The sequence below is a fragment of the Hypanus sabinus genome, chromosome 3 (genome assembly GCF_030144855.1).
Source record: "Hypanus sabinus isolate sHypSab1 chromosome 3, sHypSab1.hap1, whole genome shotgun sequence".
NCBI lineage: Eukaryota > Metazoa > Chordata > Chondrichthyes > Myliobatiformes > Dasyatidae > Hypanus > Hypanus sabinus.
This window is the reverse complement of record NC_082708.1, coordinates 38,977,927-39,000,930: the sequence shown is the minus strand read 5'-3', so window position 1 is coordinate 39,000,930 and position 23,004 is coordinate 38,977,927. Positions and strand designations below refer to the sequence as shown.

Below are 23,004 nucleotides of genomic sequence, written 5' to 3'. Positions count from 1 at the left end.
CTTTGCATCTCCAACATTTTTTTAATCTTCTTTCTTCTCATCTGGCTTTTCAGATCTCAATTGTCTACTCTCATCCAGACCTCTCCTTGAGTTACATTTGTAATCACCAGTCTTTACCCAAAGATATAGTGTCCTTCTGTCCTCTCAGTCTCCATCCCACAATGGATCTTCCCTGCTTTCCTCTCCCCCAGTGACCTGGCCCCCACGACGACCTGTGGAAATGAATTCCGCAGTTTCACCATCCTCTGGCAAAAGAAATCTCGGATTTTTAAATTTTATCCCTGTTTCTAAAATGGTCTGTGCTTTTATTCCTTCTATCAAAATGAGTGGTCATACACTTCCCGGCTCTGTATTCCATTTGTCACCTCTCTGCTTCCTCAAAACTACCTGCCCCTCCACCTATCTTCATACCGTCCACAAAGCCATCAATTTCATTATCCAAATCACTGACACACTATGTAAACAGAAGCAGTCCCAACACAGACCCCTGTGGAAGAGCAGCCAATCCAATCCTTTTATTCACACTCTTTACCTCCATCCAATCAGCCAATGTTAGTACCCTTCCTATAATACCATGGGCTCTCATCTTATTTAGCAGCCTCATGTGCGGCACCTTGTCAAAGGCCTTCTGAAAGTCCAAGTACACCACATCCACTGATTCTCCTTTGTCTGTTCTGCTTGTTATTTCTTCAAAGAATTCCAACAGATTTTTCAGGCAAGATTTTCCCTTGAGGAAACCATGTTGATGTTAGCCTATTTTGTCATGTGCCTGCAAGTACCCCGAAATCACATTCCTACAATAAACTCCAACATCTTCCCAACCACTGAAGTCAGGCTAACTGGCATATAATTTCCTTTATTTGCCTCCCTCCCTTCTTGAAGAATGGAGTGACATTTGCAATTTTCCAGTCCTCTGGAATCATGCCCAAACCTATTGATTCTTGAAATATAATAACTAATGCCTGCAAAATCTCTTCAGCTACCTCTTTTAGATCCCTGGGGATTAGTCCATCGGGTGTAGGTGACTGATCTACCTCCAGGTCTTTCAATTTCCCAAGCAACATCTCTCTAGTAATTGTAACTGCACTCACTTCTGCCCCGACACTCTCAAACTTTCAGTATAATGCTGGGGTCTTCCATAGTGAAGATTATTGCAAAATATTTATTCAGTCCTTGTCCACAGTTACAATCTGTGCAGCATCATTTTCCAGCAGTCCAATATCTATTCTTGCCTCTCTTTCACTCTTTATATATCTAGAAGACCTTTTAGTATCATTTTTGACAATGTTAGCTAGCTTACCTTCATATTTCATCTTTTCTCCCTTATGGCTTTTTTGTTGCTTTCTGTTGGTTTTTAAAAAATTCCCAATCCCAATCCTAATCGTCTGCATCTGCACAGTTTGCTGTCCATTGATCCCGTTTATAGTTACTGTTCTATAGATTTGCTAAATATGCCCACAGAAAAAGAATCTCAGGGTTGTATGTGGTGACCTGATAATACATTTTCCTTTTCTTTCTTTTTCAATCTTTTTATTATTGTTATTAATATCAACAAAATACAATTGATACATAGATAATGGGATTACAAACATACACCTTTCAACTGCACATGAAAGAATACATAAGCAATGATTACAGTATAAATGAGTATTCCCAAACCATGGACGATACAATATATAAATAAACAAGGCAAATCTAGGTATATCATAATATATAATAAAAAAAACAGAAAAAAGAAAAAGAAAAAAAATTATGCATAAAAACCTAATCTAATAATCTAATAATTAATAAGGAAAAAAAAAACAAAAAAGGAAAAAGAGAAAAAGAAAAACTGGAAAAAATAGGGCTGTTTATAATATCTCACAAAAATACAAAATCAACAGTGTCATCAACTCCGATCCTCTCAACATGCATAAAATCAAAACTGGAAAATCAAATAGGCTTGAAACAGGGTCATATTACATCATATGAAAATATTGAATAAATAGTCTCCATATCTTTTCAAATTTAATAGAAGTATCAAATACACCACTTCTAATTTTTTCTAAATTTAAACATAACATAGTTTAAGAAAACCAATGAAATACAGTAGGAGGATTAATTTCCTTCCAATTCAACAAAATAGATCTTCTAGCCATTAGTGTAAGAAACGCAATCATTCGACAGGCGGAAGAAGATAAATGAACTGAGTCCATCATCGGTAAACCAAAAATTGCGGTAATAGGATGGGGTTGTAAATCAATGTTCAATACTGCAGAGATAATATCAAAAATATCTTTCCAATATTTTTTCAAAAGCGGACATGACCAGAACATATGAGTTAAAGACGCTATTTCAGATTGACATCTATCACAAATAGGATTTATATAGGAATGAAAATGAGCCAATTTATCCTTGGACATATGGGCCCTATGTACGACCTTAATCTGTATTAATGAATGTTTGGCACATACAGATGATGTATTAACTAATTGAAGAATTCTATCCCAATTCTCAATAGGAATAATGTTAAGCTCTCTTTCCCAATCATTTTTTGTCTTATAAAGGGGCTCTGAATGTATCTTCATAATTATATTATAAAGTTTTGATATAAGCCCTTTTTGAAAGGGGTTTAATTCAAACAAACTCTCCAAAATACCTGAAGACACAAAATTTGGAAAAGTAGGAAGTACAGTATTTAAAAAATTCTTATTCTGTAAATATCTAAAAAAATGAAATCTAGGCAAATTATATTTATTAGATAATTGCTCAAAAGACATAAAACAATTATCCAATAATAAATCAGAAAATCGTGGTAATCCCTTAGTCTTCCAAGCCGAATAAGCTTGGTCTATAATTGAAGGGTGGAAAAAACAATTGGATACAATAGGAATATTTAAAACAAACTGAGTCAACCCAAAAAATTTCCGAAATTGAAACCATATACGTAAAGTATGTTTAACTATTGGGTTGTCAATTTGTTTCGGCAATTTAGAAAGAGCAAAAGGGAGAGAAGTCCCCAAAATAGAACCCAGTGCAAAACCTGGTACCGATTTAATTTCCAGGCTCACCCAATGAGGGCTGAAAGATCCATCCCAATCTTTCAACCAACATATCAAATATCTAATATTAACTGCCCAATAATAAAATCTAAAATTAGGCAATGCTAATCCACCTTCCTTCTTTGCCTTCTGTAAGTATATTTTACCTAACCTGGGATTTTTATTCTGCCATATATATGAGGAAATTTTTGAATCAACATTAGTAAAAAAAGATTTCGGAATAAAAATTGGTACCGTTTGAGAAATATATAAAAACTTAGGTAAAATAACCATCTTAATAGCATTAATGATAATACATTTTCCTTAGAACTTTTCCCAATAATATTTGTTCTATTATAGACCCTCTTTTTGGTTTTTATGTTGGCTTTGGTTTTCCTTGTCAGCCATAGTTGCATCATTCTGCCTTTAGAATACTTTATCTTCTTTGGGATTTATCTATCATGCACCTTCCAAATTGCATCTAGAAACCCCAGCCATTGCTGCTCTGCTGTCATCCCTGCTAGTGTCGCCTTCCAATCAACTTTGGCCAGCTCCTCCATCATGTCTCTGTAATTCCCATTACTCCACTGTTACATCTGACTTTAGCTTCTCTCTCTCAAATTGCAGGGCGAATTCTATTATATCATGATCACTGTTTCCTACAGTTGCCTTTACCTTAAACTCCCTATTCATATCCAGTTCATTACACAACACCCGATCCAGAACTGCTGACTCCCTAGTGGGATTGACCACAAGCTGCTCCAAATTGCCGGCTCTGAGGCTTTCCACAAACTCTGTCTCTCTGCTTGATTTTCCCAATTTATCTGCATATTGAAATCCCCATGACTAACTCAACACTACCTTTTTGACATGCTTTTTCTATCTCCCACTGTAATTAGTAGGCACATCCTGGCTTCTGTTTGGAGGTCTGTAAGTACCTCCCATCAGGGTCTTTTTACCCTTGCAGTTTCCTAACTTGCCCAGAAGGATTCTGTAACTACCGATCCTATGCCACCTTTTTCTGAAGATTTGATTTCAGAGCCACTCCTCCCCCTCTGCCTACCTGCTTGTCCTTTTGATAGATTGTGCATCCTTGGAAAATAAGCTCCCAACTACAATCGTCTTTCAGCCATGACTCCTTGATTCCCACAATGTCATACCTGGCAATCTCTAACAGCACCATAAGATCATCTACGTTTTTTCATTTACTGTTTCCTGTATTTGTCACCTTTTAAAATTTTGCAACCCATCCAATTGACTGCAATTTTTCCCCATCATCTGTCTATCCTTTCTCACAGTTTCATTATACACTACCTCTGCTTATAAACCAGTATCCCTATCCTCAGCCCTATCACTCCGGTTCCCATCCACCTGCCAAATTAGTTTAAACCCTCCTCAACAGCTCCAGCAAACATGGCCACAAGGATGTTGTTCCCCTCAGGTTCAGATATGGTCCATCCCTTTTGTTCGGATCATACCTTCGCCAGATGATCCATAAATTGGAAACTCTTAAGTCTCTCGATCACATCCATAGATTCTCCTATCTACTCCTCTAAGTATGGAATCTCCTATCACCAGTGCTTTCCTCCTCTGCCCCCTTCCCTTCTGAGCCACAGTGCCAGACTCAGTGTCAGAGACCCAGTTGCTGTGTCTCCCCATTGGTAAGTCATTCCCCACCCACACACCCAAACAGTGTCCAAAATGATATACTTGTTATTGAGGGATTGGCCACAGGGGTGCCCTGATATACTTGTTATTGAGGGATTGGCCACAGGGGTGCCCTGATATACTTGTTATTGAGGGATTGGCCACAGGGGTGCCCTGATATACTTGTTATTGAGGGATTGGCCACAGGGGTGCCCTGATATACTTGTTATTGAGGGATTGGCCACAGGGGTGCCCTGATATACTTGTTATTGAGGGATTGGCCACAGGGGTGCCCTGATATACTTGTTATTGAGGGATTGGCCACAGGGGTACCCTGATATACTTGTTATTGAGGGATTGGCCACAGGGGTACCCTGATATACTTGTTTTTAAGGGTTTGGCCACAGGGGTGCCCTGATATACTTGTTTTTAAGGGATTGGCCACAGGGGTGCCCTGATATACTTGTTATTGAGAGGATTGGCCACAGGGGTGCCTTGATATACTTGTTATTGAGAGGATTGGCCACAGGGGTGCCCTAAAATACTTGTTATTGAGGGAATGGTCACAGGGGTGCCCTAATATACTTGTTATTGATGGGATTGGCCACAGGGGTACCCTGTACTGGCTGCCTATTTCCCTTCCATCTCCTGCTGTCGCCCATTCACCTGCCTCCTGCAACCTAGGGGTGACTACCTCCCTGTAGCTCCCATTTGTCATCTTCTCAGTTTCGCTTACGAGCCGAAGGTCATTGAGCTGCAGCTCCAGTAACCCGTTCTGTGAGGAGCTACAGTTTGGTGTACCTGGTGCAGATATGGTTATTGGGAGGCTGCAGTTCTCACACACAGAACAAAATACAGTCCCTGGAGCCATACCTAGTGCCCTAACTATACACACAGATAAATAAATGAGCAAGAAATAGTTAACTAGATACGTGTCGCCCATGCCTGTTATCGCCCAAGCCTGTTACATTTTTCTTGTAATTGTTTTTTAATCTCCAACTTTTCCTAGAAACAATGAAAGACCTTTAAGCTGAAATGTTAGTTCTGTAATTAAAAAGGCTAATGGAAAGTTGTCCTTTATTGCAAGGAATATGAAGTATGGAGGTAGAGATGCCTTGATATATTTTTACAGTGTATTGGAAACTTGCTCCTAAGGCAGTTCATATAGTGTGGTCTCCATTTTCAATATGGACTCACATTGGAGCTAGTATTGAAAAGATTGATTAAGTTGATTATTGGGAAGAATGAATTGATGGATGAAGAGGGGCTGAGCTGGTTGGGCTTACAGTCTTTGAAGTTTGGGAAAAAGAGAAGTGATCTTTTTCAACTTAGAAGGAGATTAACAGGATGGATGCTCAAAGGAATTTTTATTAATGGGAGTATCAAGAATTTAAGCATTTATTTATTTTGGCAGAGCAAAGTTTCTCTGACTCTATCCTGTCTAAATCTTTACACCTACATCACTTCTCAGTAGCAACTCTTGACTGATTTATTTACTGTGGTCGAACTGCAGAAAGGGGCGTGGTGGGTCTTTGCTGCTGTAGACCTTGACTGTCAATACCTGGACTCTGTGAAAGGCATGTTGGCTGAGTGGTGTGAATAGCTTCTCCTTGTGGATCTGGAGCACTGTAATTTTTATAGCCAAAATGCTTTGGATGTACTGTAGCAAGATGCATTAACTGTGTGATGGCAAAGTAAGACTGATTCTCACAACTGTCTAAGTCAGCTGCAACTTCATACATGTTTGCCTCTGCTAAGGCAGCCCCAGCTTCACAGTCTTTCTAGGTTGCACTTAAAGTAGCCTGTGTAAGTGCCCTCTCAATTCTACACGTGCTTTCTCCGTCTTTATTACACACTTGGCATACACAGCACTCTTTCTTGCCGCGTCAGCTTTTACATGAGCTCATGCTGCAGCTATGCTAGTTGTGGTTTTGCTTGAGCGTTGTGAAGACACGATAGATGAGTCACATTATAACCTGATCTCCAGCTCTTGATAATTGATGTTGCTTGAGTTGAACATCTACTGTGGTCAGATGTGTCTCTGGTCTGGGCGATGCCTTTGAAATGAGTATTAAGTATTTTGGTAATATTGGTAAATTCTATTGCCCTCACTGTGTGCATGGACACAGTTATGCTGCGAGCTAAACATCACCCAAAATGGAAACTTTCTTTCAAGGCTATTAATGAGATTTCTTTTTTCTATGAAACTGCGGAGAGTAAAGTTAAATACGTGTTTAATTCAATACAGAGTCATCGCACGCCTTGTAGTAGTAGTCTCTCGAAGTCCGAGGAAGACGAATGTGTTGCGCAGTCAACGTCTGTGGGCACGCATATGACTTCTGAGGCCAAAGTCTGAAGTGCAGATACGGTCGCAGATGGGGCAAGGAGCACCACCTGTTGGGGCAGGAGCGGATGCCTTCCTGTGTCTTTCTTGACTCGCCTTGAGGCGCTGCATGCGCCAGTTGGCTTGGAAGTTGTTTGCGCCACTTGGACCGATCAGCAGCAGTGTGTTCGAGGTCGCGGGGCTGGAGTTTGGCCCACTTAAGGTTTGACTTGAGGTTGTCCTTGTACCTCTTCCTTGGGTGATCTTGGGGACGGTTGCCCTGCTCCAGTTCTCCATAGAACAATTGACGCGGCATTCTGGACTCATCCATGCGGATCACGTGGCCGGTCCATCTGAGCTGAGCCTTCGAAACCTTGGCTGTACTGCTTGTGGAATTGGCTCGGTCCAGGACTGTCAGGTTGGAGATACGGTCTTGCCAGCAGATTTACACGATTGATCGCAGAGCACGATTGTGGAATTGTTCAAGCTGTTTGACAAGTCTGCGATACAGTGTCCATGTTTCACAGCCATATTGAAGTGATGAAACCCCAACAGCATTGCACGACTTAATACTGTCTTAATACTCAATTCTGTCAATAATTCTCACAACAGACATTAACCAAGCTGGTAAAACAATATATCTATACACTGTAAACAAGAGTAAATGCAAAGATAAACCAACATAATATTCCAAAGTATGTCTACTAAATGTTTATCAATATTACCAGAAGCTTAATACTCACAGATACTGCTGTTTCAAGGCCAGTAAAGAGATGATGGAGATGAATGTCTTTCCACTGTTCAAATCAGAATACAAAAGTGCAGGAAGTGGTAAAAACAGTTTAATAATAGGAAGTGATCATGGTGTGCCAGGATCCGTGGTGAGAGCAGATTTTGCTTGCTCTCTGCGATGGTCACACCTCTCCCTCTATGGCGCCGAGACTATGAAGACTGGCCCAGCTGCCACGCGCTGTGCCTGCCTGCTAATATGGTGGCTTTGGGCCTACTCTGGGCTGCTTCAGGTTTCGGATCGAAGGCCAAGATTTATTCACTAAATTTCAAATGTGACCTATATGGAAGCAGATTACAGTGGCATATCACTGTCACGTCACTTCCTCACATTTATCTCAATTCCTTTTCCCTGGAACTTCATATTCCAATCACACTTTCTGTACCTCTACAATAGTATTGTATTCCCTGTACTCCTTGAACAACTACTTCTCCTCCCTCCATCTTCTTATTCTGGCTGAGTTCCCTTCATTTCCAGTCTGATAAAGTCTTGTCTCGAAATGTCGAAATTCCCCTCCATAGATGTCCCCTGACCAACTGAGTTCTTCCAGAATGCTGTGTGAGCTGCTCAAGATGTCCAGCAACTGCAGAATCCCGTGTTTACAGTAGTATTTAGTGACTTGTTTTCATGGGCCCAAATCTCTTTGCTCCTGATTCAGAACACAAAACATTATTTAATTTGAGCTTTTTCTGAAACGTAGCCTGGATGGGATATCTAGAAGAGTATTGGCAGTAGGCATGGAAGAAATTTGACATCCTCAGAAAGGTTCAACATTTACATGTATTTAAGAAAGAAAACATGACTATTTATAGATATAATTGGAAGCGATGTTCAAATTATTTGTGGATAAAAAGAACTAGAAGCGTAATCAGGTTTTCTATCACTGACATGATGCGACATTTGTTTTGCAGCAGCAGAGGACCATTCATAAATATAATGGCAGAAGGAAAGGAGCTGTTTCTCAAACATTGAGTGTGGGTTTCCAGGCTTTCTTTAATTGACTTTTTAAACAGCTGGAGCTCCTCACCTTGCCTTACTATGTGGTTTTAGTTAGCTTCTTGTCAAGGCCCAGATGAGGCAGAATTTCTGCAGAGCAAAATCGTCGTGAAGCACCTCCCTGGCACCGTGTCCAAGCCAAGCATTTGTGACCACCCTCAAAGTATTGGTTTCTGTCAAATCGTCATTTAATAAACCCACTAGGGGGCAGTAACTAACCAGTAGCGTAAAATTCAATCGTGTTTTTACATTAGCAGCGAGTTAAAACCAAAGGTAGATATTTTGCGGAAATCCTGCAAGAGGGGCTGATATCAATTTACTACTATGAACAGATTGTTAGGAAATCACAGTTTCACGTCAGAAGGTATAACACGATTTTCATAGATTTCAGAATAACACATTTAAACTCTGTTTATTAGGCGGTTTCCCGATTTTTATAATGCAACATGAGTAACGTTCCGGTTGAGCGGCCTGTCGCTTTAAGATGTTCCTGGCTCGGAGCTGCCACAGGTGAGAGCGGTGGGAGGCGGAGATCGCACGGCCGGATCCAGGCTTCTCTTCACTGAGCGTGTGGTCCATTCTCCAGCTATAGTTGAGTTATCAAAGAGAGAGAGAGAGAGAGAGAGAGAAGCGACCATGCCACTGGGAAAGAAAGTGCGGCCAAGTTCTGCCGCAGGGAAGTTAGAGACGTACACCATAACCAGGTACTTCAATAACACACAAGCACGAAGACACCACTGTTAGTGTCATTATAACATTTGTAGTAATTGGTAATTCCAGCACATGAGGCTGCAAAGTCCGGTTATTAAAAGTTCATATAACCGAAGTACGCAACTGTTTATTTACTTGTGAGTTGGGAAAGCCGGTCACCTGCTTCCTCAGTGTTGTGTAGATGCTGTTTGCTGTTGTCAGGGTACCAGGTGCTTGACTCGCAATTCTTACAGTTTAATCTCCGAGCAATGGTTTCGCTTGACCGACAACGAACCCTCGGGTTATTTCCCATACACGTCACAGCTAGGATACTTGTTATTTCTTCTGTTGAGAGGAACTGTTAAGTTTTCCTTGGTACACACCTGAAGATGTTTTGACTTGTATTAAAGAAAGTTCAGATAGTTCCCAACTACTCGGCTCTTTGGTCGACTCTGATACCAGTCTTTTATTCCACAACAATTTAATTACATTAATTTACCAGGTGATGTAGTTTGATTTAAAATAATATCTCCCTACGAGACAGAGTAAGGTTGGATGGAGTGTGGTTGAGGGTGTTGTGGCTGTGTTTTTGGGTTTCTTCTCGGCCGGCTGAACGGCGCTTTTGGGCGTGGCTGCGGGCTGAGGAACTGCTGGGGTGTTGTGGGGACATTCTGTGGGAATATTGACCGCCGGCCTGTATAGGTCCGGAACGATATTCGTACACGTTTCCTTGAAAACTCCGATAGGATGGCAGGGAGGGAGACAGATGGCACGGAGTTTGAGTGGGAAGAGGTGTGGAGAGGGAAGGTGATGGGTTGGAGGAGAGAGAATGGAGGTGGCTCCAGTGTAGCTGGACCAGAAAATGAGGGAAGAGAATTTGAGGAGAAGGGCCCGGGGGCAAAATTGCTAAATGTAGTGGTAAGATTTGAGGGGGAAGGGGGAGTAAAGAAAATCAATCTGCTTAATTTGAAAAGAAAGAGTTAGTGATTGTGAATTATTATAATCCATGCTAAAGGCTAGAGTTAAACAAGCTTGAGGAGATAGAAGGGCAGAATAGTAGTGACGTCGTTTGGCGTGGTGATTTTAATGGACATTATGTATTATAGGGGAGTGACAGAACAGACGTCAATGGTCAAGTAATAGAGGAGTTGCTAGATGGGAAGTATTTAGTGTGCCTAAATGATGGCAGTAGTACTGGAATTGATGTTAATACAGATAAAGAATCTGTGCTTGATCTTACATTAGTATCAAACGCTATTGCATCAGTATGTGAGTGGCTGGTGAACCAAGAAGGAACTGTAGGGAGTGATCATTACCCAATCTGGTGCAAGATAAATATTTCTGCCTCATTGGTCACAGAGAATATAGATGGGAAATAGATCCTTGAGAAAGCCAATTGGGAGAAGTTTCTGGAAAGAAGTGATAGATATCTAAGTTGGATCAGTGATGAGATGGACATCGAAACACTTGACTGCATTTTAAAACAAGGTATAATATAAGCTGCATTAGAATCTATTCCTAAGTAAAGGAAGAACAAAGAAGAGAGTAAAGCCATGGTGGGATGATAATTATAAAGAAGCAGTGAGAAATAGAAATAAGGCTTTTAAATTGGTTAAAAGAACTGATAACTTCCAACATATGATTCAGTACAAGCAAGCTCAGGCAGTAGTAGTAAGGAGGACAATAAGACATGCTAAAAGGACACACTGGAAAAAGTATTGTGATTCAATCGGAAACACAACCCAAGTAGGAGAGGTGTGGGGGTTGATAAAAAGGATGGGAGGGGACAGGAGAGAGTGGAGGTACCCAGTTCTGGTAGATGGAAATGTGACTGCAGTAACAAATAAGGAAAAGGCAGAGTTGTTGGCAAGTACTTTTGTTATGGTACGTAGTACTGATAATTTGTCTGCGAAGGAAAGAAGAGGTAGAGAGAGAGAACAAAAGCTAAAACTATGGAGGCTTTACGTTGGAAAACTAATTTTGACAGTGTGCGAGATGCCCCTTTCAGCATGGGAGAATTAAGAAAGGCACTAGATAGAACAGGAAAGACTGCACCAGGTAAAGATGAAATATGCTATAGTATGATAAAACACCGGAGTGAAGGAAGTCTGGAGAAACTACCACTTCTGTATAACAAAGTCTGGGATGAAGGGAGAATACCAGGGAGTCGGAAAGAGGCAATAATTATTCCAATAAGGAAAACTGGAAAAGATGCCAGCAGGCCAGGAAATTACAGTCCAATTGCCTTGACGTCTCATATACGTAAACTTATGGAATGTATGATAAATGAGAGGTTAGTGTACTTTCTGGAGAGTAGAGGTATGGTGGCTACGTATCAAAGCGGGTTCAGGAAAGGAAGGAATACTATGGATCCAGTGGTGTGTCTAGAGGATGAAATAAAAGAAGCACAAGTAAATAAAGAGACAGTGGTTGCAGCTTTTTGATGTTGAGAAAGCTTATGATATGTTATGGAAGGAGGGGCTCCTAATCAAGCTACATTTAATGGGAATCGGTGGGGGGGGGCAATGTTCAATTGGGTTAAGGACTTTTTAAACAGGAGAACTATTCAGGTGAAGATAGGATCAGAACTATCAAGACAGTATGTTGTAGAAAACAGGAGGCCTCAGGGGAGTGTAGTGAGTCCAACTTTATTCTCCATTTTGATAAATGATATATTCATAAATATACCAATGGAAGTGGGGTCATTGTTTGCAGACAATGGGGCTTTGTGGAAAAGAGAGAAATATCGAACATATAGTTATGAAAATGCAAGTTGAATTAAACAAGTTGAAGAGTGGGGGACAAAGTGGGGTGTTAAATTTTCAGTGGAGAAGACAAAAGCCATGTTCTTTACAATGAAAAAGCTCAGGGGACTTAATCTTGACTCTGTATGGAAGTAACCTGGAGAGAGTTGAAAGTTTTCGGTTTTTGGGAGTGCACTTTGACTTGAGACTAACATGGAGAGAACATGTTAGATATGTAATTGCTAAATGTAAAAATATGGTAAGTGTCATGAGGTGTCTTGCTGGTTTGGAATGGAGTGCTGATTTTGCGTCACTGAAGTATATTTATGTAGCATTAATAAGATCAAGATTAGATTATGGAAGTATTGTACGGGTCAGCAGCAAAATCTGTGTTAGCGGAACAGGATATTGTGCAAGCTCGGGCTCTAAGGGTGTGCTTGGGAGCGGTTAGAACTTCCCCAATGAGTGCACTCCAAGTTGAAGCAAATGAAATGCCATTGGGGCTGCGACGTAAACAGCTGGAGGCCAATTACTGGATTAATTTAAGGGGGCGTGGTGATAGCCATCCTACAAAAAGGGTGTTGCAGACATGCTGGGAGAAGGAAAGGACACAAAAAGAAAGTTTTGGCTGGACAGGAGAGCAAACAGCAAAAGATATGATTTGTCCAAGTGTGGTGTGGCCTGTCAGACCTTTCTGGGTGTTAGAAAATCCCTCTGTAGATTTGGAATTGCTTAAGATTAAATGCAGTAATAAAATGGCTGATATACTTAGTGAATATCATAGGTACAGGGAATGTAAATATAAAGATGTACAGATTTTTACGGATGGATCAAAGGATCCAGAAACGGGTGCAACAGGGTCTGCAATTGTTGTGCCAAGTTATCAAGTGGAAATTAGCAAGAGAATGCTGGATTGCTTGAGTGTTTATGCAGTTGAAATGTTTGGCATATTGTTAGCACTAGAATGGAGTGAGCAGGTTGATAGTAATAATACTGTGATATGTAGCGACTCTGTATCAAGGCGGGTACAGCTAGAGGACACCAGGATCTGCTTTATGAAATACTGTTTGCAAATTCAAGACTGGCTAGACAAGGCAAAAATATCGCATTCATGTGGGTTCCAGCACATTCAGGTATTATGGGAAACGAGACAGCAGATAAGCTGGCAAAAGCAGCAGTCAAAAAAGGATCTGTAGAGGTCAATATTAAACTATCAAAATCAGAGGGGAAGAGCATAGTGTGGAGAAGGATAACTCAACAGTGGCAGCGGCATTGGGATAGAGCAATAAAAGGAAGACATTTACATTCCATTCAGAACAGTAGATATGTGAAGGAGTAGGGGAGTAAAGCGGAAGGAGCAAGTAATTATAAGTAGACTGAGAATTGGGCACAGCAACCTTAATGGTACTCTGGCCATCATAAATAAACATCGGACGGGTATTTGCAATCTATGTCAGGAGACTGAAACAGTAGAGCATATCCTTATTTCACGCAGGAAATTTGCACAGGAAAGACAACAAATGCTACAACAATTACGCAAAATAGGACTGGTAGAGAACAGCGTTAAAGGTTTATTGGAATGTGGGGAGAGTGATCAGGGGAGGAGATGGTTGTTTAGTTTTTTAAGGGCGATGGGACTGGAAAGACGACTTTAGACAGTCAAGTGAATGGACAATGAGGGACAGTAAATCCTGAAGATGGCAGTAATGCAACAGTGTGGATGCCAACTACCGTGAAAACCCAAGGAAGAAGAAGACAGAGTAAAAGAGAGGTGAGAATGGACCACTGGAAAATGATGCTGGAGAGGTAGTTATGTGGGGACAAAGAAATGGCAGACAAACTTAATAAGTATTTTGCTTCAAACTTCACTTTGGAAGTAACTGGTTAGTGTGCCAGAAAATCGATAGTGTCAGGGGGCAGAGGTGAATGTTGTTGCTCTTACTGAAGAGAAGGTGCTTGAGAAGCTGAAAAGGTCCAAGGGTAGATAGGTCACCTGGACCAGATGTAATACACCCCAAAGTTGTGAAAGGGGTGGCTGAAGAGATTGTGGAGGCATCAGTAATGATCTTTCAAGAATCTCTAGAAAATTGCAAATGGCACTCTACTCTTTAAGAAAGGAGGGAAAGAGATGGAAGGAAATTATAGGCCATTTACCTGACTTCAGTGATTGGGAAGATGTTAAAGTCCATTATTAAGAACCAGGTTTCTGGGTACTTAAAAGTACATGATAAAGTAAGCCAAAGTCAGCATGGTTTCCTTGAGGGGAAATCTTGCCTGACAAATCTGTTGGAATTCTTTGAGGAAATAACAGGCAGAATAAATGAAGGAGAGTCATTGGATACTGCTTTCTTGGATTTTTAGGAGGGCTTTAACAAGGTGCCACACATGAGATAAGATCCCATGATATTACAGGAAAGGTACTAGCATGAATAGAAGATTTGCTGACTGTCAGGAGGCAAAGAGTGGGTACAAAGGGGGCTCATTCTGGCTGACTGCCAATGACTATTGGTGTTCCACAGGTGTAGGCACTTGGACCGCTTCTTTCCATATTATATGTCAATGATTTGGATGACAGTTTAGATGACTTTGTGGTTAAGTTTGTAGATGATACAATGATAAGTGGAGAGGCAAGTCTTGTTGAAGATGCAGGGAGTGGGCAGAAGCACTTGGACAGATTAGGAGAATGGGCAAAGAAGTGGCTGATGGAATACAGTGTTGGGAAGTGTATGGGCATGCACTTTGGCAGAAGGAATAAAAGCACAGACTGTTTTCTAAACAGGGAGAAATTCAAAAATCTTAGATGCAAAAGGACTTGGGAGTCCTTGTGCAGGACTCCCTAAAGGATAGTTTGCAGGTTGACTCTGGTAAGGAAGACAAATGTAATATAAGCATTCATTTCGAGAAGGTGTAATATAAAAGCCAGAATGTGATGCTCAGGCTTTATAATGCATTAGTCAGATTGCACTTAGAGTATTGTGAATTGTTTTTGATGCCTTACTTAAGAAAACATGCTGGCTTCAGAGAGGGTCCATAGGAGGTTCACGAGAATGATTCTGGGAATAAAAGGAATAATGTATGGAGAGTGTTTGAACAGAGGGATGTCCATTTAGAACAGAGATGAGGAATTTCTTTAGGTAGATGGTGGTGAATCTGCGGAATTCATTGCCACAAGTGGCTTTCAAGGTGAAGACAATGAAATAAAGAGGAGGTTGATGGGTTCTTGTTTAGTCAGGATGTCAAAGATTACCGGGAGAAGACAGGAGAATGGAATTGAGAGGGATAATGTGTCAACCAGCAGTGCACATTTCTGTAGTGCCAGAAGAGTTAGAGATGTAATGGCAGAGCTTCAGTGTGGATCTCTTCCCTGGGTGTGGCATTTCATTTATCCAGGCACCTCCTTCCACCTTGACGGCACCCAATGCTTGATGTGCGAGCAATGCTAGTTGGGTCCTCTTCCAGTAGAAATCCTATCATCTGCAGAGGTTGCAGAAAGGGAAGAGATAAAGTAGCGTGCTAACAGAAGCAAGTGCAGACACTTTGTTCAGTGTGGAAGTTCAGTAAGCCAAAAGCTGACAAAGACAATGTGGAGACACCGAGCAGTCATCCAGGCTGAATGTGAAAGTTTTGTACTGCTTTTCCATTCAAGCCTCGGAAACAAGGTCACCCGGCATACTGGGACAAGATAAAGATGCAAACAAAGGATTTTACTACAGCATTTACTATTGGACAGTTATTTTACTAATTCAAGTATTATCGGGCTTTAATGCACTGTTTTAATTGGTTATTAAAATCTGAAATGTGTATTATGATTGGTACTTAGATATGAAAATGAGGGGATTCAGAAGTAAACAAAGTTTCTATTGGATCAATATCGGTACAGAACTAGTCATTTTTTGTTTACAAATGACATTTCTTTGTTCAAACCTCAGAACAGTTTGACAGGAGGCCAACGTGTTCTGCTGGTGTAAAGTGTGATTGAGGAACCAGTGTAAGTTCAGAGAGCAATGAATCAGCAATGACATTTCTACCCAACAAACCTGTCGATTTTATGCAGCAGGAGCAAATAACCGAGGATACGATCAAAGTAAACCAAAATCAGAAGATATTCTGCATATGTGAGAAATAAAATTGTTTCAGGTTGATTGTGGTGAAAGGCTATTGATATGAAATATTATCACCATTTTTCTCCCCAAAGGCTTTATATTAACTCAATATTTACAGAAATTGTTTTCCATCCTTTGGAAGGTGTCATTCTTCAACAGTCACCAGTCCTCAGCTCTTTGCATCTGTCTGAACGAGTGGTGATTGCATTGGATAAATGTTTTTCAGCAATGTTGCTTCCACCTATCACTAGTATTGAAACTCCCTGGTGTCTGGGATCTACAGGGCTCCAGAAAATCGGCCTAAGTGATCAGAAGCCTAAAATAAGACTAGGCTGATCTCTCAATGACCCCGCAGCAACTTCTTATTTTGAACTTGAGGCAGATGATGTCATGAAGACAATTACAATAAAAAGGACACTATATTGCTCACTTAATGAATAAATTTTGTTTTTCAGCATTTTCCACAATGCAAGACCTGTCACTGTGAAGACTGCAACTTCCAGGATTAGTTCGACACAAGTGCGTGCAAGAACATCCATTCCAGAAAGCAGAGTCCCGCTCGACCCTGCTGGCTGCCGTGCACAGCTGGAACAGTGTGAGCACCCAGAGTGGTTGGAGAGGGGACCTCTGAAACAGTATCCTAGGCGGCACTCGGTAGGACTCAGCCAGAACGTAGCAACAAATGAAAATATCCAAAGGTTTGGGGACACCATAAAAAGCCTGAGAAAGGGCAAGGTAACAAAATGTTTAAAAAGTAGCTGAATTTTTGTGCAGTTTGGTTCAATGTTTACTGAATATTTCATGTAGAGTGGATTCTGGTTAATTGGGACACATCAGAACCAGTACAACTTGGCCCATTTAAGCGGCTGCCTCAATTAGCCGAAGTTTCATGGAAATAGTTTTAAAATATATACAAAACAGACAAACTACTGTTTAACTGAGTAAGAAATTGTGTAATTAAATGAAATACACAAATTAGAATATTACCAATGCTACTACAGTACTAAGAAATTGTATTAGTTCCTAATGGTTATCATCTCATGAATTCATCCAGTTTATGCTGCCATTTTCTTTTTATTGACTCTAAATTAACAAAATCAGTGTAGGTAATGGACTGCCTTCAATGCCTTCCTGCATGAAAATGATCAAAAATCACCACATCTGCTTTTGGCATCCAAATGGACAATATAACACAAGCACACTGATGCTGCTTAAAAACTGTTCGTTCTAAACACAGTGTAGTGTCTAATAGCCACACAAGTGCACGTGAGTGACACTAGTTAGAAACCATTTGGTAACGGTCTCTTGTCCCAATTAAGGGGCATAATGTCCCAAATAAATGGAGGGAATCCCAGCTATTTTCTTGAATAGTTTTTGTTCTTTAAGTGTTGTCCCAAATAAGTTGCTGCCCTGATTAACTGTTGGCCCAATTAACTGGAATCCACTTTATATAACTTGATTTATGCTTTATCAAAGTTCAAAGCAAATTCGCTATTAAAATGCATACATGTCACCATTTACAATCCTTGGATCCATTTTCTTTATGATCTTGGGTCTACATTTATTTTTTGTTCTTCCCCCAATGAGCTAGTTGCACCCTTTACAATCTTCTGCAAGTTTTGCTGCTTTATGTACCTTTGGATGGAGAAGCTTTTTGCTGGGTAGCCGTAGCTGATAGATTGCATTTTGATTAGAGGATCCCCAGAGTCAGTTTTAAACTCAGTGTGACTAGGCTGGTGTGGAATGGGACAATGGGCAGTTACTTTCCCTCTCTTATCTCTTGGATCTTATCACTGTTTGGAAGTAGAACTAGGAACTTGACTTTGCCATGGATTTGATAGTTTTCTAGAGAGGCCAAGCACATGAACTCGGTGTGTGGGGGGGGGGGGGGAAGAAACAAGTTGTTTTTTTCAACAAATATCATCAGCTTCTTCACCATTCATTAAAAAAATTCCTTGTGGTACTTAGGGATTTTAAGATTGGTAAATTTTTATGTAAGAGGGCCTCAAAATTGCATTTATAGTACAATATTCTGACTAATACTGTTTTAGTTAAATGCTTTCTTGCTGCAGGTTTGGTTAATGAATTTATCCACTGATGCAATGTTAAGGAATACTGAAGCAATCTGTCTTTTTAATCTATGAACATATTAACTCCTTTAAATGTAACCTCAATTATTAAAGTGGTTGAAAAAAATCTTTCATTACCTTTTACTCTAGTTTTTAATTTTGTACCCAATTTAGATGGGGGGGAGGGGTAGATTTATACAGCGGTGCTAGAAAGTTTGTGAACCCTATAGAAATTTTCTCTATTTCTGCATAAATATCACATAAAATGCAATCAGATCTTCAAGTCCTAGCTAGATGAAGAGAACCCAATTAAATAAATAACACAAAAATATAATATTTGTTCATTTACTTATTGAGAAAAATGATTTAGTATTACATGTATTTGTTGAAAGAAGTATGTGAACCTTTGTTTTCAGTAACTGGTGTAACCCCCTTGTACAGCAATAACTTTAACCAAATGATTCCTGTAACTGTTGATCAGTCCTGTTCATCAGCTTGAAGGAATTTTAGGCCATTCCTCCTTACAAAACTGCTTCAAGTCTGGGATGTTGGTGGGCTTCCTTATATGAACTGTTTACTTCAGGTCCTTCCACAACACTTAAATAGGATTAAGGTCAGGACTTTGACTTGGCCATTCCAAAACACAACTTTTCTTGTTTTTTAAAAGCCATTCTGTTGTCGATTTACTCTTGTCTTTCAGATCATTGTCTTGTTGCATTAATCAACTTCCATTAAGCTTCAGGTGACAGATTGTGACCCTGACATTCTCCTGTAAAAAGTCTTGATACAACTTTGAATTCGTTGTTCCCTCAGCAATTGCAAACTGTCCAGGCCTTGAGGTAGCAAAACAGCCCCAAACCATAATGTTCCTTCCACCATGCTTCACATTTGGGATGACGTTTCAGTGTTGGTGTACTGTGCCCTTTTCCTTCCAAACATAGTGGTATGCATTTCTGCCAAAAAGTTTAATTTTTGTTGTGTAGCATTTTTTCCCTTTTTTTAAGGAGAGCAATGGTTTCCTCCATGATGTCCTTCCATGAACATCATTCTTCTTCAGTATTTTTTGTATAGTGGACACAGGAACAGAGACTGTAGCAAGTTTTGGAAATATCTGCAAGTCTTTTGCTATTACCCTTGGGTTCTTTTTCACCTCCTTCAGCATTGCCCGTTGTGCTCTTGGTGTGACCTTTGCAGGATGCCCAGTCCTAGGGAGAGTAGCCACAGAACTGAGTTTCCTCCACTTGTAGACAATTTCTCTTGCTGTGGACTGATGAACGCTCAGGTCTTTAGAAATGCTTTCATAGCCTTTTCCAGTTTCATGCATCTCTACAATTCTTCTGGGGTCCTCTGAAAGTTGTTTTGATCACAGCAGGGTGCTCATAAACAGATCTTTCTCAAGAAGAGCAGGCTCTGTCAGTAATCTGACTTTATGTGTCTTTTTTATAGGGCAGGACTCCGCTACAATCCACACCTCCAATCTCATTTCATTGATTGGAACACCTGACTCCAAATAGCTTTTGTAGAAGGCATTTTACATACTTTTTCCAAAAAAGACATGTAATATTGGATAATTTTTCTCAACAAAAAAAACAAGAATAATATTTTTGTGTTATTTATTTAATTGGGTTCTCTTTGTCCAGTTCTAGGACTTGTGAGAAGATCTGATCACATTTTAGGTAATTTTTATGTAGAAATAGAGAAAATTCTACAGGGTTCACAACTGTCTAGCATCATTGGAATTAAAATTCACCTAGAAATTTAAATTTATTTTATGTTAACAATGCCAATGGCTGAATTTAAACAAATTTTGTACAGAAACATTTCAGATTTTAAAGATCTTACTGTCAAGATTTAAAACTCCTTGTCAATTGTCAAAATGTTTTGTAAACCATTATTTTTGCTTCCGTCAGCTTTGCTTCATGTCACTGGTTGCTTGTTCAGAGGACAATGTGATTATTCAGTGACACAAGTTGGTAGAGGTTGTTCCCAGAATCTAGCCTGCTGCTTCACTCTACTTGGGTGTGGAACATCATTAGTTTTTCTCGTTACCTGTTGAAAATGTCAGTACTTTCTACTGACCCATAGCCATCTGAATTTGGAGAAAAACTCTAATATTCAATTAACTCAGATTTTTTGAAACAAGTTCAAGAGCACACCATATAAATGCAAATTGATTACCCTGCGAGAAAATGAAATTTATTTTCCAAGATTTCTCTTTTTTGATTCCTTGTTTACACTGAGTTAATTGTTGTGCGGTTCAAGGAAAGTAAATGGCTTGGTTTGGTCTTTGATCATTAACATGTGCTGCTAGTTTGAAAGAGTTGGATTAGGGTAGATCACATTACATTGTCCTTTGTAGAGCAGTCCTGACATTTACTGTGCTGGTCCCTGCAGGAAGAATAATGTTTTTTGTGGAATGATATCCAAGTGGGCATCCACTTTCAGGGAAGAAGGGAACCAGGGTGGGAATGATGAGTTGAAAAGTTAAATTAAGCTGCACATGATACACTATGAACAATGTACCTTATGGTGGAAAATGTGACTTTACTGGTGAGCCTACACAACTAAATGACAAATGCCTAGAGAGGATTTATTTGTTTGACAGTTGAGATAAGGAGTTTGCTGTGTTCAGACAAATGAATAATGTGGAGCTAATTGGTGTGAGTATACCATGTTCATAGCTTACAAAGTATTGATAGAAAGGAGACTGGTACAAAGTCAGAGCTGCCTTTGAAGCGTGAAAGTCATCTCAACCTAATTGACCAAATCTTTGTGAATGAAGTAATGCCTTACAATTTTTCATTTCAATTTACTTTTCAGAAGTATTTTATCTTCAGTAAGTAAAGTCTGTTAGAAGTTAACATTCTCCATTATTGTGTGTGTGTGCGCCCTTAACTCCTGGTGGAGTTGTCGGGGTGCCGTCACGAGAAGCTTTTTGCACTGACCTTTTTGGTGATTGCTCATCGTAGGGCGTGACTTGGGCTTCTGAAATCCGGTGGAGCCCATCCCTCTCCAGGTTTTTTTTTTACGAGGTCAAGTTGCTACCACTCAACCCAGGCACGGATGGAGAGCGTGCAAGGGAGCCGGCCGGTTTCAAACTTGGGACTTCTCGCCCCAAAGTCCAGCGCTGATGCTACTACGCCACAGCCATTATTATGATTTCTTTAAAAGAGTCTCTGCATTGGGAATATTAACACTGGAGATAGGCTGGAGTCTGGAGGGTGATGCCAAGAAACATTTCCTTCTGTGGAGACATAGTACTTCACCCGTAAACCTGCTGGGAACAAATCGATTTCAAATTTCTAAATTGGGAATGATAGTCTTTGTTAGATTTTTACAGTTCAATCTGTAATTGTTCCAAAATAGTTTTATTTTCTCAGCGTGGAATAGCAAGATGAATTCTGGCTCACCAGCCACACATTAATAAAGCTTGTAGCTCAGCTGCCTCTGGGTTCAACCTTTCATTGTTATTGGGTTGATCAGTGGGTGTAGTTTCCCAACATGCATGGCCAGTGGGTGGGGACTCTTCTTAGCAGCAGAATTTGGGAATTTCAGTCTTGATGCACATTGAGAACAGATGACGCAGTGCAGAAAGCTGTCTGCGGGCACGTTGTGTGGCATGCTTACCCGGAGTGGAGAAGCAGCAACGCAGTACGACTTTATTCAGCTCTGGTGTCAGCAGAAACTGCATGTACTGTAGCAGCATTTAAATCATAAAATGAGAAATTATACAATTGAAAGAGTCTGAAACCTGAACAGAATGGTGTAATTTTACTCTAATTGTGGAATGCTGGACTTTTGAAGGCGATGAGCTCCAAAGGTCAGCTCACGTGGTCTTCGGGAGGACTGGTATTGCACCCTTTTGTTCATGCGCAAGCCAGTTTAACTGTGATCTGCAGTTTAATAGTTCTCCAAATGGATCTTCTATTACTATCTATACTTTTCTATCATGGTTAGAATATTGATTAAATACACCATGCAGCACGAGTCAGGTGCCAGGTTACATTGTAAATGATCGCAGCCTGAGTTAATGCACTGGTTTCGATGGCTGCTTTAGTTTTAATTCCAAATGCGGACTCTAACCTACAACTCTGAGTTCCCCGTGCCAGGAAGGGGGGTGTACGTGGAGTAGTGACAATATTTAAGATAGCCTGGTGGCACTCTGGCAGGGCAGCCTAGTACACTCTTGTGCTGTGATTTGATAGACCCAATCTGCAAGTCAGCCTCCTATTTAACCACAAGCTGCTTTGATCCATCTCCTTGCTCAGCTGCTTAGATGCTCAATGTACTCTGAGGGCAATGAAATACTAGCAATTTATGGAGTAGCCAGCAAGGATTGACTCTGTTTTCATGCTTCAGCTAGTTCACATACAAAGTCTCCGGAATCTCTTTTATTGAGCTCTCATTTGCTCACTTTTTGGGAGAACTGGTAATAATTTTTGAAATAACTCTTACTCTGTTCCCCTCCCTTTAAGAAATTTTCTATTGAGTTCATGGCTCAAGGCACATTTGTTCACAGTAAATGTGGGATCTTTGAGATGTTTATCTCGGTAATATGAAAGCCACACTTTTGCAACCATATAGCCATCAGCCTCCCTCCAATCACTGATCGTTTTACAAGT

General features: G+C 40.3%; 1 protein-coding gene across 2 annotated transcripts in view; it reads left to right on the top strand.

Annotated features, from left to right (window-relative positions):
- Positions 1–9,346: 9,346 nt before the first annotated feature.
- Positions 9,347–23,004, top strand: part of wdr95 (WD40 repeat domain 95) — a 152,178-nt gene continuing 138,520 nt past the window's right edge. The window contains exons 1-2 of one of the 2 annotated variants that reach the window (XM_059964091.1): positions 9,347–9,480; positions 16,769–17,048. In XM_059964091.1, the coding sequence (XP_059820074.1) occupies positions 9,413–9,480; positions 16,769–17,048 (348 nt within the window). In that variant the 5' untranslated portion in view covers positions 9,347–9,412. The remainder of the gene's footprint in view (positions 9,481–16,768; positions 17,049–23,004) is intronic. The other variant, XM_059964092.1, reaches the window with a different exon arrangement.